At 42.3% G+C, this 17279-nt stretch overlaps 1 protein-coding gene across 2 annotated transcripts in view; it reads left to right on the forward strand.

Moving 5' to 3' along the window:
- LOC128453038 (spectrin beta chain, non-erythrocytic 1) overlaps positions 1 to 17279 on the forward strand; it is a 73605-nt gene that overhangs the window by 17988 nt on the left and 38338 nt on the right. Inside the window, exon 2 of one of the 2 annotated variants that reach the window (XM_053435653.1) lies at positions 7728 to 8049. In XM_053435653.1, the coding sequence (XP_053291628.1) occupies positions 7902 to 8049 (148 nt within the window). In that variant the 5' untranslated portion in view covers positions 7728 to 7901. Of the gene's footprint in view, positions 1 to 7727; positions 8050 to 14632; positions 15641 to 17279 lie in introns of those variants that run through there. The other variant, XM_053435652.1, reaches the window with a different exon arrangement.

Raw genomic sequence — 17279 nt, forward strand, 5'->3', positions numbered from 1 at the left:
TGAAGATCAGTGTTAAATTTGGTGCAATGATAAGTTGGATATTAATAAACTTTGAATAGACGGACGACCAGAGCCCTGTAGCAGCAGCTTGAAACTGATGACTCTCTTAGATTAAAACTCAGTCACACTGAATCTATACATGTCACGGTTGTGTGTTCAGATTTGTCTCTCCCTTTAGGGACTGATAAGTTACACAGCTTTATCATATTGAACTCAACAACCACAAAGATGCGAATATGTCACATCCTTCCTGTCGTCAATCATCATCCTGTAAGATCAGATTTTATGTGGTAACTTGAGAGCCGTGATTCTGGATCAGGGTTTTATTTCTGTGTCATTATCGACTCTCGTCATTGATTCGTGCTTCAGGCCTGAGCGCTGCCGCGTCCCTCTGGTCGTCTGTAGGTTGGGACGAGGCAGCGGTGGATTGTGTTTCCAGGTTGTGCGTCACTGTTTGTCCTCAGTGTGAAGGACGGAGGAGATTTCAGTTTTAATGCTGCGTCACTCAAAGATGATGAAACTGAAATTACACAAAAACACGCAACCTGCATTTATTTATTACGTCTTCTGCAGAAAGGGAGGTCCCGCCCATACATGCACAGAAACCATCTTTGACAAACATTTATTTTAGGTCTATGATTTTTCACTTTGGTCCATGTCCCATCTGTTAACATGGAGGAGGAGGGGGGTTTGTAAACTTTACTGCAGCCAGCCACCAGGGGTTGATAGAGATACTTTGGATTGTGTTTTGGAAGCCATCGTTCCGTAACTTTTCACGCAACATTAGAAAACGACATTGAAAGCCGAGAAGAGGTGTTGGTGTGTGCGTGTTTGTGTGTGTGTGTGTGTGTGTTCGGTCCATTGACTTATTGATCGCTAGTGCGACCATTGAAACCACAAACCATGTTAGCAGTTGACCTTCTCATGTTGATGCTGAGATGTAATAACACCGTCACAGGATGCTTTAGACTAACAACATAACATAACCAACAACTTTAATGTTTCCTGTCAAAGAGAATCAACGTGTTTTAATATTTTCAGAAACAGAAGAATGAATCATCGATAAAAATAAATAAAATTGGTCTCTGGTTTAACAGCAGTGAAGCATTAAGCAGAACAAAGCTCCCTCAGCTGAAGTGAGCATAATAAAAGATGTTGTAATTACACAGGAAGAGAGTGAACTCAATGATTCGCCCACAGACGATGTTAATGTGTCACTTTGTCATAATAAAAGTGACGCAGGACGACAATAACATGTCTGTTCTCTGTTATTTTAATAATGGCCGTCGGAACACGGACGATGCAACAGGAAGTCAAATACTTACCTACGTCACCTGCTGGACGTAGGTCCTACTGTTCAGATAACAGGTTAGACAGTTTTAACATTATTAATCCTGTGCTGAGGCTAAATTAACCAGCTGGTTATCATCTCAACTTATCGCTCTCATCCTGGTTATTAACCACATGACCAGAACGGGCTGATCTGATTGGTTAAAATGTGAGCAGCTCAGATTTTATCACTGTTAAGTTTAATTGTTTGTAGCACAGACTCTAAATAAAGATGGACGACGTGTCTGCTCCCAAAAGTGAAGCCAAATCGTGTCGTGTCGATCGCCCTCTGGTGGCTGGCTGCAGTATAGGTCATAAACCCTGCTCCATGTTAGCATGTGGGACATGGACACAAAGAAAATCTAAAGTAGATGTAATTTAGTAATTTATCGAAGTTCTTATCACACTGATGTATCGCTCACTGTGACATGTTTTTCATGCACAAACAATCACTTATGAACAAGAAGATGTATATCATCACACCTCACTGAGATGTAGGTTTTTGGGTCAGTATTAAAAACCCGATATCTGCACTGCGACATGAGGAGCCACAGATTCTGCATCTGCTCCGTCTCTTACGTCCTGTCCGTCCTGTCCTCAGACCTGTGCTGGGACTGGGCCGGCGGTGGACGGGAGCGTCCTGAGCTCCTTCCTGCTGCCGCTGTCGTGTTTGATGCCGTTTGAGTTTGATGGTGTCAGGTCAGATAACTGCTGCTGCCCTACATGAATCTGTGTGGCCTACATAGCACTGCTCACACACAAATTGAGAGAGAGACACACACACACACACACACACACACACGTCCTAAATAAACTCACCTGTGTGTGGGTCTGTGTGTGTGCATGTCAAAGAAACACTTGAGGTGGCGGTGACCTTGACCCGAGTTGTGTGTGTTTTATGTTCTGTTTAAATCTGATGAAGCTGCAGCAGATGTTAGACTCATTAATTGTAGGGTTTGGTTGATGGTTCAAATCTCAGCTCATCAGGCCCAAATGTCATTGTGTGCTCGAGAAAGACACTGAACGTCAAACTGCTTCCTGTACGTGTGAAGCCAGAAATAACATAGACTTTGGACAAATGATCGTGAGATGAGGCATCTGTTTCCTAGATTATCCTCAAAACAACATCTCCTCCAGTATATTTTAGAATTGTCTCAAATCTAAAGATCTTCTCTGGAGTCACTCAATGTTTGACATTCATATCTTTGCAAAATCCAAATTGTTGGTGTGTAATTTTCTGTGAACTTGTCTGGAAAGCAACAGTTGGTTTTCTCATAAGTTTGTTCCCCATTAAATCACAGATTAGTCATCACGATGTTTATTTCCATTAATTCAAGTCTAGTATATTTGGTTTTATTAATGTTCTCTTTTAAATCATTTTTATTTATCATAATGTTTATGGTTAAACCGTAAAATTGTGTGTGTGTGTGTTTCTGTGCGTCTCTGCAGTGAAGTGGCTGCTGTAGTTACTGGCGAGTTGCGTAGGAGTTTGAAACCCACACATATCAGTGCATGGCAGCTTTTTGTTTCCATGGTGAACAATTGATACTCGAGTTGTTAAACTGTGAAGACGACAAAAAAATACAGAGAATCGAGTTCACACAGAAGAGAACGGTCGGTTCTTCCATCTGATCACGGACCTGAACATATTCTCTGCAGCTCATTCTGATTCCAGATCAGTCTTCGATTTTTCTAAATTAACTTTTACTTGATGCAACCATCTCCTCCAGATCTGAACTCCACAGTTTAAAGCTTTAGTTGCTTTATGTGAATACGAAGCCTTATTGCTCTGTGAACCTCGCATCTTTATTTGTCCTCACACAGCTCGTCAAGAAATAAGTGATTATTATGCAAGGCTGCATGAATAATAAACTGTTAGACAGTTTGTAGTGGAGCTCATGAATCATTAATCAAGACTAAACAAGGCAGGAAAAACATGTTTCTTGTGACATAGTTAATATAATTCGTTTTTCATTTGATTTCATTTTAAACTCTCATATCAAATATTGATCTCAAATGTCCGTCTCTCTTTCATTCTCTTTTCTATTTTTTTGATTCCCTTCTTCAACTGACCCGTGATATACAAAACAAATCTCTTTCACCTCTGACCTTTTGAAGACTTTTTTTACTTTACTCGTGATTCATTAAAATTCACAACGCAGAACTTTAACTAAGATTTTCTTACTCAAGTATTATTACCGATCACGTGGAGCTGATGAGACAAATCATCAAGGATTTTGTTATTTCTGAAACTTTGATTTAAGTTGGACTTAACAAGATGCTGCCGGTTGCTCATAAAAACCCAGGAGAATGATATTCAACAACTAACACGACAAAAGAGAAATGTGAAGATATTCCACTTTCTAAAACCACCAGATGAACCTTTTCTTCTTTGCTCTGGATTTTCTCTCCTCCTCTGCTGCAGCGTCTCTTCAGCTCCTCGCTGTAGAAGCTCTGTGATTCTGTGTCAGTAAAGTTGTTCTGTCCTCTGAGGCTCCAGCCGAGCGTCTTTTGTTCGACCGACAGGAGCCTGACGAGTGGGATCCGACACAATGATTACTGGGACAGCGGTCGCCATGGAGACGTGTGGTTCTGACTTGACAATGTGCTGTAGATGCAAAGAGAGAGAGAGAGAAAGAGAATAGTTCACAACAAGTGATAATTACATGTTGGGAAGTTTATATTTAATCTGAACTTGTGTTAGTCAGATTAAAAAAAAAAAAAAAATCAGTTTCTTCTCAGCAGTTAATTTAGTCTTTTATGAAAGAAATAAAATTAACCCTGATTCGAAAAAGGTTACTCATCCTGTTGGACATAATAACAATATTGTCTTTATTTTAATCTTTTTTATTTGTATTTCGATTTTAACTTTTCTCTTTCAAGGAGCAAGTTCAGATAAAGGCCGTGTCAGATTGGCTTCTTCTCTTCAGCTGTTTCCTGGGACCTGTTAAGCTTCAGGCTGTTAGCATGATAATACACAATGATACACCCCTGACTGATTTAATAGTGAAAATAAGAAATGTATCTAACTGCAACTCTGACCATTTTCTAATGTCATCAACATGAGGATTGTTTTACATTTAAAATATCCAAAATCTGCGAAAGTTTCAAGTCTCTTTTATTTTTTTATCTGAGGCTAAAATGAGCAAAATATTTAACATTTCATCTAGAAAATAATTCAATTCATCAAAATACTGGTTATTTATCAGTAAGGGTTGAATACTGGACGAATGGCTGCAGCTTTCATATCGATGTTTGCATTGAGTAAAGAAGAGTGAAAACATAGTGATGAAGAGATGATGGAGAGAGAGAGAGAGAGAGAGAGAGAGAGAGAGAGAGAGAGAGAGAGAGAGAGAGTGAGAGAGAGAGAGAGAGGAGGAGAGGAGAGAGAGAGAGAGGAGAGAGAGAGAGAGAGAGAGAGAGAGAGAGGAGAGAGAGAGAGAGAGAGAGAGAGAGAGAGATGAGAGAGAGAGAGAGAAGAGAAGAGAGAGAGAGAGAAGAGAGAGATAGAGAGAGAGAGAGAGAGAGAGAGAGAGAGAGACTAAGAGCTGCATGTAGTGAAGGATGCTGGGATGTGGGAGGAGGACGTGGGAGAGAAAAGAGCCGTCCAACTGTGAAAAGACGTGAGCGCTGCTTTCATGGTCTAGGGCGTGGGCGTCTCTGCAGTTGAGATGCATTGTGGGAAATGTAGGAAACAGGGTTTCAAGCTCAGTAGTAGATGTCAGAAATAACAAAGTATTTTCTCTTGTGAGAAAATGGCTGAAACAAAGATTTTTTTTTTTAAAAAGCAGTTTTTAATTTCCCAGAATCCTATGCGGCTTATTCAAATAGTTTGTTTTATTCAAACTTTTTTTAGTTTACCGATATTTAAAATGTTGGTAGAGATTGATAAAACCGTCTGGAGTGATCATCTCTTCTTCTCTCTATTTCTGTCCTTCCTGTCGTCAGCTGGTGTCATCACTTCCTCTCTTCCTTTATCTCCACATTCTCCTCTCCCTCTCTCTGTCGCTCTCTCTCACTCTCTTTCCCTATAAATATAACACACACCCAGACACACATAGTACCCACTCATTTGTTACTCCATGCTCTCTCGCCCTTTGTCCAGTCCACAGATGACATCATAGTTTTGTGTCATAAAGGTCCGCGCCCTGGTGGCTGGTTACAGTATCGATTATAAACCCTGCCTCTTCCATGTTATTCATCTTATGTAGCATATTAACCTCCTCCTCTTTTCTCTCAGGAGGTGGTGGAGTCCAAAGACAGAGCTAAAAGAAATGAATGTTGCAAAAAGCTACTAAAATACTATTAGATGTGGTTGTTTTAGCTTGAAGTAGATTTTCTCTGCAGCATCACATTATTTATGATAAACACATTTTCCTGTTCCAGCTTCTATAATGTGAAGATTTTCTGCTCGTCTCTGGTTTAAAGTTCAACAAATGGAACATTCACTTCACAGATTCTCCTCTCTCCTCTCTTCCAGTTCTTCACACTCTCTATCACCCTCCTCGCTCATTTTGCTGCCCTGACATGACATACTTTCTAAAAACTGTGCGTGTGCTTGTGTGTTGTCATGACTCCATGGCGTGTGTGTGTGTGTGTGTGTGTGCGTGCGTGTGCATGTCCACATGCTTTATCGCTTCTGCATGAGTGCACATTGTGTTAGCCTCACTCAGGCAACACACACACACACACACACACACACACACACTAAGGGTCTCAGTGGTAGCATATTTTTAGCGTAGCAACACAGGCAGCAGCTCCAGCCTGACTGGTTGTTGAGCTGCAAGTGGGTGGCAGCAACACACACACACACACACACACACGCTCACTATCAGTGTGTAGCTTAGAAACTGTTTTTGCTCTGCAGAATCTCCAGAGGCAGGAACCTTCTCATTGGTCCGATAACACGTCAGTGGGCGGCGCCAGAACAGAGGGAGTGATGCGATGTTTGAATTAGAGGGGACGGGGGGGGTCGTCATGGGACAGCAGCACAGACCAATCAGTGAACAAATCAGAGTCTGTTTGTTGTAACAAAATGAGCAAATTACTTTATATTAACTAGATGAAAGTCTGCGTGCCCGTGTCATGTGACTCTGTGAAATGTGACCTGACCACTGCAGGCGTCTGTCTGCAGTGGTCAGCCTCTCTGAGCTGCTGCTGTGGCGTTTTAGTGTCGAGTCATTGTGACGTTTGCTGACCTCGGGATCCAAAAGGACTCACTGTGCTGACTCTCTGTTCTCAGGTTTACAGGCTTGATTTATTCCGACTCCGTCAGTGACAGCAAACGCCTCATCTGCATTCTAAAATAAAATCAATAAGAAACCAAGTGCTCCACACACAACTTTTAAATCTCTGTAGGGAAAACAAACAGAACCAGCAAGGGCTCAACTGGTCTTCATGTTGGGACTAGGATGTTTTCCCTGCTGCAATTTGAGAGTTGATTATTGAACCATCAGCTCCTGGTTTCACTTTATCTTAAAAACCTTTTTACTCCTAATGTTTCTCACAAAGTGAACACTGCTTGACTGAGATGTGCGTGTGTGTTTTTATTATGGTGTATCATATGCTGTAGTAACGTGCTGTGACCAGAGGGGGGCACCATCATCTCTGTTAAGGGCAGAAGTTGGTTCAGCTGTGGAGGCTGTTGACATTTTTCAGTTTCAACATGAACTGAACTATTAAAGCAGTACGATTATTCTATATATTCATGTTTACTGGAGGAGTTCAGATGTCGCAAAATAGTTACAGATAAATAGAATTGAGTAAAATACCATAGACCCACATAGGAAGAATTAGACACAACACACTGATGCCTTCAGACATTGGATTCACCAGTGATATGCACGTGCAGCTGATCTTAAAGTGACATTTACAACAAAACATGGTCCAAATCATCTCAATAGCCCCCTGGTGGCTGGTTGCAGTATAGATCATGAACCCCTCCTCCTCCTTGTTAGTAAAAAAGTAAAAAATCTAAGTAGTCGTTAAATAAATGTTTATCAAAGATGGTTTCCTTCATTTTGGGTAGTTCTCATCACACAGATGTTTTGAAGGTGTTCATGTTTCTGATCAGTTTGGTTTGAGACGTCTTGATTGATGGCTGAGACTGACTCCTGATTGGTTGAGAGCAGACTCTGGCCCTAGATGATGTCATTGGCATACGATGGCAGCGCTCATGTCCAGGATGTTCTGGCTTCATTTCTGGATAATGGCAGGAAGTGTAGATGAGTTGTCCATCACAGAAAGTCGTTACAAATGCTATACGATGACAGCAGAATAGAAAATGGTTAAAAAGGGAGATAATGAGAATGTAATTTTCAACTCATCCTACAACCTGTGTGTCGTTGTGTTTTTTTAAATAACTTCCACTAACTCGTCCTCTGTTTGTGTCTCTGCAGGTTTTTAAAAGATCCTCTCGACCAGCCAATCAGAGCCGGTCAGAGTGTGTGTGTGTGTGAGGGTGTGTTGGAGGGTCCCGGCGCTAACGGCAGCAGGCAGCAGGTGGACGGGCTCGGAGGAAGCGGCAGCAGCAGCAGCAGCGGTGGTGGGGGTGGAGTCGCGTCGAGGTCACGATGACGTCGGTAGCCGGGGAGTTCGACCACATGGAGATCCAGCAGCAGTACAGCGAAACCGTCAACAACCGCTGGGACGCAGAAGACTGGGACAACGAGAACAGCTCGGCCCGTCTGTTCGAACGCTCACGAATTAAAGCTCTCGCAGGTAGGACGAGGTTTCTTCAACTGTCTCCTCTTTCTTCTGCTAATGTGATGTTTCAGTTTAAGTTAATTCTCTCTTACCTGTTTTACATGGTGGAGGTTCGAAGGCTATTTTAGGCCTAACAATAATTTGACCCAAATAAAATGGTGCCTAGCAGAGAAATTCTGGCCGGTGCTAAAAGTCACTAATTTGGCCCCGAGAGGCTGATATTGGCTTAGTGCTCATCATGTGACTTAAGGAACAGCCATTGTTGAGCTGTTTCAGTTCAGTGATTGAAACAACAGAGTCAGCGCCACTCAACATGTCTCAACCACGTCTGGCTGCAGAGGGCGCTGTTGCTCACCAACAGTTACATAGTGTTGCTTTAAATATTAGATTTTTGTCAGGTTTTATTTTTAATTGTTGATGTTTTAAGCAGAGCAGGCAAATCATACAAAGCGTCATATTATGTGGTTTACTGTGTAAGTCTGGATTAGTTTGAATAACAGGAAGAGTTTACCAGATGTGGGATGTTTCTGTTGCTGTGTATTGAGAAATCATATCTTTAATTTGGCTCCTTCCCGTGTGTGTGTGTGAGTGTGTGTGAGTTCTCTGTGGGAGTCTCCGAGTCTGAATGGTTTCACAAGTTGTGGTATGCGTTGGTTTGTGTCAGCACAGAGAACAATGCAGCGTCTTACAACACAAAGCAGCAAGATGAAAATCTCTGGAGAGTGGAAATGAAAACAGTGTTTGGTTTAGTCTCAGTTAAACATACATTTTGTTTCATGGAGTTTAGTGTAAAAATGAGTGATGAAAGATGAGCTGAGAGCTGCCCCCCCCCACCAACCCCCCCTACACACACACCTTCACAACGCATCATAGTCTGGAGCTAACAAGAGTTAACAAAGGCTAAAGAGCTTCAGTCTGATCAGAGTCTTCATCTCGTCTCTCTAACTTCAGCAAATCAGTTAATTGAGACTCCACGTTTGTTCCAGCTGTTGTTTTCCTCTGATCTCAATTCATTAGAGATACAAAGAAGTTATCAATTTCATAATGATTATTATTGACTGTAAATTTTTGATGATTGTTGATCTCATGCACTTTGACAAATATGTGTGTGTTTGTGTGTGTGTTACAGTAACTCTACCTATCTCTCAGGCTGATGCTGTTTTTACCCTGATGGCCGAATGCTCCACTAGTGTCACACTTCACTAAATAATTCACACAAGTGTTAAATATGCAGAAGAAGGCTGATGGAGTGTGTTTGTGTGTGCGTGTGTGTGTGAGTAAGAGAGAGTATTTTTACTGTGAAAGTACGAGGGCGGAGCTTATATTTCCTGCTGGTGAGTGTTCTGCTGCTCAGAGAAACGTTGTGTTTTGGACAATATAGGGATGAAATAAATACAATGATTGTAAAATTTGTAAGTTATCAATCAGTTGATTGGAAGACAAATGAATCGGCATCTATTTAAATAATCCATTGATTGGTTACTGCCGTGGTTAATATCTTATAGTTTCTGCTTCTCAGAGTTTTTGTCTCAGTTCTGGTTTTGAGGGTTGAGATTGGGACGATAGGATGAGTCACCAGACACTGACGGGGGACACAATATTTTTCTTCTCCAGAAATATAATAAAAGTTTGTCTTCTGCTCATGAAGACACTCGTATGTAATGACAGTTTATCTTTATTCTTAATTTAAATCTTAGAGCTTTCACTCACTCTTTTTTAAAATACGACTATTCAACGTTTCACATTGTGAGTTAAATACGTGTTTTCCTGGTGGTTTCAGTGTAGACGTATTTTCAGCTTCCAACCTCCTCTTCATCTTCCTCTTATCTTCCTCCTCGTCTCTGTAGCCTCTTCCTGTCCATGCTGAGCTCAGCAGGCCAGAGGATGTGTGTGGTGATGACATTGAATTAGCACTGTTTTTGATTCACTGTGTGTGTGTGTGCATGCATGAGTGTGTGTGTGTGTGTGCGTTAAAAGCTTTTTCAACAAATCACTTTAAAACAGTTGCTAGTTGCAGCTCGATGACTGAATCTGACCAGAAACATGACAGAGCCCACAACGTGTGTCTGTCATTGAAACACACACACACACACTGATGATGGCAGCAGCGGACGTCTGAGTGTGTGTGTGTGTGTGTGTGTGTGTGTGTGTGTGTGTGTGTGTGTGTGTGTGTGTGTGTGTGTGTGTGTGTGTGTGTGTGTGAAGCCGAAGCCGAAGCCAAGTGTGTGTTTCGCCTCCATATGATATCCTGGGAAACACAAAACCAGCGGTCACCATGGAAACGCTGACAGATCTACTTACAGTGAAGGCAGAGACAGAAGGAGTGTGTGTGTGTGTGGGGGGGGGGGGGGGGGGGGGGGGTTTGGTTGGTTTGTCGGTTGGTTGGTATATTGACTTCACGACAAATAAAGCTGCTGTTCATCAAAATAGTTTAATTCAATTTGCAGAAACCTTTGACACAAAGTGCAGTTGGATTTTTTTTGAGAATGAGAAAGAACCTGACAGGATTATTATTATTAATACTCGGCCTCCTGGACGTGTCGGAGGTCAACGCATCAGTCCTGAGTGTTTGAACATGGCCGCCGGCGTCCATCGACATGCCGGGACCTTGGCTGCAGCCCTGAGGTGTTTCTGGTAACTGTTTGTTTTCTGTCCTCGGAACAAAAATAAATTAAAATATCCCCCGAGGCTCAGCAGGGAGGAACAGATCAGAGATTGAGTTCCATAGAGCAATTTACACCTAAAATAAAGTATTTTATTAATGATTTTATTTTCAAAATAACACATTAAATAACAATACACATGTGAAGTGTGAAGCCGACCAGATGAACAGTTCTCCAGATATGTGAACGACAAACAGACGGATACATGTTGATTTAAAGTGACGACTCACTCAACCGCTCAATAATTAGAAGCAGGAACAGTCCATGTTCCCCACAGAGAGGAGGACACACACACACACATGCACACGCGCACAAACACACACACACACACATCCTGCTCAGAGGACCAGATGGTGGAATGCTTGGAATGTTGCCTGTTGTCTTTTTTTAACTGGGTGAATTTGTGGGTTTTCCACATCAGAGAAAGTGAAAGTAAAGAAACTAATATATTTCTCTCCTCCTTCATCCTGATCTGTTTTGCTCTCACTTTTATTTCCCCTGTATCTGGTCACTTCTTTTCTTTTCTCTGCTTCTTTCACTCGTCCTGTTTTTAATTGTTCTTCTTACAGAATCTTTAGTCCTGGTTGTTGTACTTGACACATGTTCTGATGAGTCAGAAAGTTTCGTCTTCCAACATGGCTGCCGTTTCGCTTCTGGCACTCTGACCTCACAGAAATTCCTCTCTATGGTCAGGAGGGCGAGGTTTCGTGTCTGTGTGAAATTCACCACTGCAGCGTCACAAGTTTCAACTTTGAACACACACACACACACACACACACACACACACACACACACACACTAATCATTGCTGAGCTGCTCCAGATGTGACTTCAGGTTTTTTTAATACAGATTCCAGATTTTCACTCAGTGAAAAACTCAGGATGATGCAGCAGGCGTTTCGCTCCCCGAGGCGTCCGCTGCGAGAGGAGTTTAGCGGTCAGACTCGGCTCAGGCTGGATGAATGGTGCGTTTGGTTCGTTGTCCGGGTCGGCCCGAGGGGCTGAGTCACGAGGAATCCAGATGACGGCAGGAAACGCGGCGTGACGCTCAGCATGCTGGGAGCCGGCAGGGAAGAACATTATGTTATGCAGATGATCAACAGAAGACGAAGACGCGCTGCAGAAAACTTAGCTCCATCTGTTGTTTGTTTGCCGTGACCTCTGACCTTTGAACTCTGCACTGACGGATGCTGGTTACCCGGGAGCCGAAGCTGTCCGAAGTTGTGTCCACGTTAGATTAATCCCGCATGTTACAAACATGTTAGACTCCATTTTAAAATGCTAAAGCGCTGCCGTTGAACACGAGACACAAGTTGCTTTTTATTTGAGAGTTGTGTCGACTTCAACATTTCAATGTAAAAAAAGTTTTCAGTGAAAATATAACAAAGTAAAAACAATGAATGTTTGTGAAGGTTTCCAGAAGACAGAGATCAACATCAAGATTATGTGAACATACGTCTTGTTTGATCTGTTTTTAGTTTTTACCAACTCCTCAGAAAAACTATATACAAATCTGTAGGTTCCCCTGATGAACTCTGACATTCATTCATTCATCCTCTTCCACTTATCTGAGATTGGGTGTCTGTGGCCAGGAAGCTTCTCTGCATGGTTTTCTAGCTCTTGTTCCCAGGCCTGATGGGATGTGTAGTCCCTCAAACGAGTTCTGGTTCTCCACCTAGTTGAATGTGCCCAGAAAACCTCTAATTGAAGGTGACCATGAGGATTCTGATTTATGCTCCAACAACCTGAAGTGGTTCCTTTTGATGTAAAGGATCAGCGGCTGCAAACTCTTCATCTGATCTCTAAGGCTGAGCCCAGAGACCTGATGGAGAAAAACCTTTTAGGTTGCTTTAATCCACAATATTATTCTGTCAACTATTACCCAGAGTTCATGACAATATGTGAGGGTCAGAACACAGATTGGTTAATCATTGTGGGTGTGTATGTCTGTGTGACCTTTGGTCTAGCTTTCACCTGTTAATCATCTACCTCACGTTACAAGTGTGTGACTGAGTAGTAACGGTGAAAGTGTCTCTGGGTGGCGTCGGTGCCTTTTCACTCGGGAGGTTTGTGAAGACGACAGCCGCAGAGAAAGAAAAGATTGTGTTTCATCCAGAAACAGTTAAAATGTTTTAAACACAATCATGTCAGTCAAGTAAATCCTCCCATATTTTGATTCTTCACAAAGACAAAATGTTTCAGGACTTTTTTGGAAACATGTTATGGACTGAAGTTCTGTCATGATGGTGGCCCTACAACAAGTCACACGGTCACTGGAATTATTATGAACAATTATTGGGTGATCTTCTTTGCAGCGAGAACATCTAGATTGTTTTTCCATGTGGTCCAACACGTTGAATTCTCAGTTTGTGTCCTCTGCAGTTTTGTCGGAGTCGCATGAATAATGAAGACCTCTGACCTTTCACCTCCTCTTGTTTGGTTTTAACAAAGCCCGTTACACAGGAAGTGAAGCTGATTCTCCTCAGTCTCTTCTAAATTCTCCACATTCCTCCATAACCTGCAGGTTTGACAAACTTGAGGAAACTTTCAATTTCCAGGCTTTGAAATGTGAAATGTGTATCTAATTTAACCAATAAGATTATAGTGTATAAGATCCTTATGAGGATTAAGTTGAAATCAGTTTGTGTGTGTGCGGATGGACAGCACGATCAAACAGGAAGTGCTGGCTGGACTCAGGCAGGAAGAACATCTTCACAACAAACTCTAATATTAGAGCTCAGATAGTCTCAGGATGTTTGGACGTCTGTGTGTGAGCGATGAGCTCGTAGAGACACACACACACACACACACACACACACACACACACACACACACACAACACAGGTCAGGATGTTACATTGACTTCCATTCATTTTGGGACACAAACCTAAACCAGAACCTCAGAAATAAAGTTTAGTCTTGTTAGGACCGAACTGTGGTCTCATGAAGGTTTGTGTGTATACAGGCGCGCACACACACACACACACACACACACACACACACACACACACACACACACACCGCCCCGTTTCCTCCAGTGTGACTCGTCCTCTCTGACACTCAGTCTTATGTTCTCTTAATGAGCTTCATGAAGAAGCTGCTGCCACAGTGTCCACATGAGTTAGATGAAACAGAAGGAGAGTTTTCACGTGATCTTATATGTTGTTGTGTGTGTGTGTCTGTATAATGTGATTTCACTTCACACACTGCATTATCTAGAAGTTTATATTTGCCAAAAGTGATCATTTAACTGAACCTCTGACTCTTGTATGTGGAGAATTTACTGAGGGAGACACAGACGTCTCTGTTTAACAGGAATGTTGATCAAACTAGAACATCGCTGACTAGAGTTCATCCGTCCACCAAAACCAAGCTGTCTCATTATGAAACCACTTTTAAATTCACCAGATCCGGATATTAGGATCTCTACCAAATCCCACACACTCACAGATACCATATCTAAATACTTCAGTTTGTAAATTAGTCCATAAGTCTGTACTTAAGTTGATTTACGTTTTGGCTCTTAAGTCACTAAAGTTACAATTCATTCTCATTTCTTTCGAATGAGCTGCAGGAAATATTTCTCCACTTTCAAATGGAACCAATCAAGTAATGCAATGCACTAACATGAGTTTAAATCAAAGCTAGAAGAAGGGAAGTCAACTCCAAGTCTTCAGATTTATTATGAGTCTTTCTTTGTTATTTAAAACTTAATTATTTTATTTTCCAGTTTTATCTTCAGTGTGAACAGAGAGGCTCCTTCAGCTCTCTCTCTCTCCAGTGTTTGTCTTTCTCTCTCGCCCTCCTCCCACTCCGCCCCTTATGCTAACGAATTAGTGACATCAGCAGTGAAAGCGAGGGTTGTGATTGGCTGTTGGGAGGAGGGGCTGCTCCTGCTGGCGACCCCCTCCCCCCTGGACTGTGTGAGCCTGAAGGTGTTTGCAGTGTCTGAGCTGCTGCTGCTCACAGGAGGACAAACCCTCTCTCTCTTTCTCTACCTCCGTCTCGCTCTCTCTTCCTCTGTTTCCTGCACTTTTTCTCTGCAGCAGAGTCTTCTCCTCTTACTGGGCTTGAGTGTGTGTATGTGTGTGTTGACGGAGGATTGGTGGAGGATCACTGAATGGAGGGAAGGTGTGACATTTGAGGACAATGACATAATGGATGGAGAGAACACAGGAGCATGATGCTGCGTCTGCTGAGCCAGCGATTCCTGCGACCACGCTGGTGAAACATACACACAGAGAGAGAGAGGGAGTCTGCAGCTCTTCTCCTATGTCTCTCACCCTCTCCATCGCTCAGTCCTGGAAGTGTTGAAGAAGAGAATCGTCATCTTCCTCTGAGTTGAGCTCAAATTTGGATTATTTCTCTACAGTATTAGAAGCTTTGGTGCTTTTGAAACTCAGGTTTGAATCACTTGAGATTATTTTATTCACTTAAAAACTCATTTATTCATCTGTAAACTGGAGTTTATTCTCCTGGATGCAACTCAGTCCTGTTGGAAGCTTTTCTCTGCTGTGAAGAACTCATCACACAACAAGTCAAATCTATTTTCCTGGACAGAATCGAATCCTGTTGAAACTTGAGCTTCGTCCTGTTGCAGAGAAAACTAACACTCTGAGCTCCATTCAACTGGAAACTGAAGTTTCTCTTCGATGCCTCTGTGGACTCCTCTACTCTAAATCAACCATCGTCCTCTTTGGAGTTTCACCATGGAGCTTCAGAGCGCCAGCAGCGGTCTCCCCGGTCCCCTTTCGCTCTCCCCTTCCTCAGACTATGCCGGCCCTCTGTCACCGGACTGCCCCGGCCCATCTTACGCTGAGAGCCAAGGCGGGGGGCTGAGCCCGAGTCTCAGCCCCATCAGGGGCCCCAGCCCGAGCCTTGGATTCTCAGCTCAGGCCGCCTTCAACTACAACCAGCTGGAGGGGAGGTTCAAACAGCTTCAAGGTAAGACAGGAGCTCCAGCCCTCACAAGTCTGTAAAAACATCTCCAGACACCATGAGGATGTGTTGGGGGAAATTCCAGGTCGGTTATGTGCATAAAGTCCGACTGTTAATTTGCATTTCAGCACGTGGAATCATTCAGTCGTGGCTTCACCAGATGAAGTGACACGAAGCGAGTGAAGCAGGAGGGAAGAGCTCGAGTTTCTTGAAACAACTTCAGGGGGTCGAGAGTCAGAGAGTTTTCACTGAGCCCAACGAGAGAAGCAGCTTTTTAAAACGGAGTCTCTGAATATAAAGAGAGGAAATAAGAGTTAAGTTGACTGAAGAAACGAACCTGAACGTTGCAGACAAACAGCAGCTTTGTGTCCATGATATGAATCTGAATAAGCTTAAGTTATGTAGTTATCTTCTTCTGATCAATCCTAAAGATGATCTGTAATGAGTTATAACAAACCTTAATATAAAGTTAGAAAAGTTCTGTCAATGTTTAAGTGCATTTTATAGAGTTATTTTCATTAAAGTAGAAATTGATTTTAATATATGTGAAATTGTGAAATCACAGCCTCGGTCTCTCAGTGGATGATTCAGCAGATCTGATCTAATCGCAGTTTACTCGGTGTCAGAGCCGCACCCTGCTGCACACACAGTCCGATGCAGAGGCTGCAGGGTACTTAGTGCCTTGCTGAAGGGCAGCAGGAGGGGACAACAGAGTTTTTCTCATTCAACTCCCACACCCAGATTCTTTCAGATGGTTGTGACATGGACGTCTGTCCTTTTCAGTCTCTTTGAGAAATGTCCTGTTGGTTTCTCACTTTTTATATCAATGAGGGAGTTATTCAAACACCCTGGGATTTTTAGATCCGTTGGTGTGACTGCATTCATTAATAAAACGGACAGTTTCTTTTTCCATTCAATATTAAAACAGTTTTTTTTACATGTCTCATCTATTACACAACATATGACCCATTCTTATTTTAGACAGAGATTTTGATATAAATAGAATAAAGATTTAAGTTGGTTGGTTGGGTAGTTGGTTGTTGATCAGTCGGTGGGTTTGTAAGTTAGTTGCTTGTTTGGATCCTTTACTTTTTGTCTGATGTGTTTTCAGTGTTAGTTTCATTCTTCACTGATCTTCTCTCAGTGTTAAACAAACTTCATATGTGACGTTTGTGTTTCTGTCACTTTGTTCTTCTGTGGATCACAATGCAGTTGGACGCCTGTTTTTTATCATGATCTTCTGTTGCCTGACAACAGTTAAACCAGTGAGTCACAGCCGAGTCTCTGTAGGAGGAGATGATTTCATCATCTACTCATTTGACAGACTGGTGTCACAGAATGCTTTCTGAATAACACGCCTATTTTCTTAAGTCATTTCACATGTCATCACTATGTGTTTTGTACTGTGTGTCATGATTGGACCACAAACCTTCCTGAGAGCAACACTTTCACCCAATCACATGAGATCATGATGCATTTGAATCTTTTTCATCTGTGTCACATTGTTGGAAAAACTTATTGCAACATTCACTAGATGAAAGTTGAGATGTCAACTGTTAATGGTTTATATTCATTCTTCAGAACATCTCAGTCGTTCCAGTAAATGTCAGTCACCGTTAAAATGATTCAATTCCAAAATGTTCCT

This window comes from Pleuronectes platessa, chromosome 12 (genome assembly GCF_947347685.1).
Source record: "Pleuronectes platessa chromosome 12, fPlePla1.1, whole genome shotgun sequence".
Classification (NCBI taxonomy): domain Eukaryota; kingdom Metazoa; phylum Chordata; class Actinopteri; order Pleuronectiformes; family Pleuronectidae; genus Pleuronectes; species Pleuronectes platessa.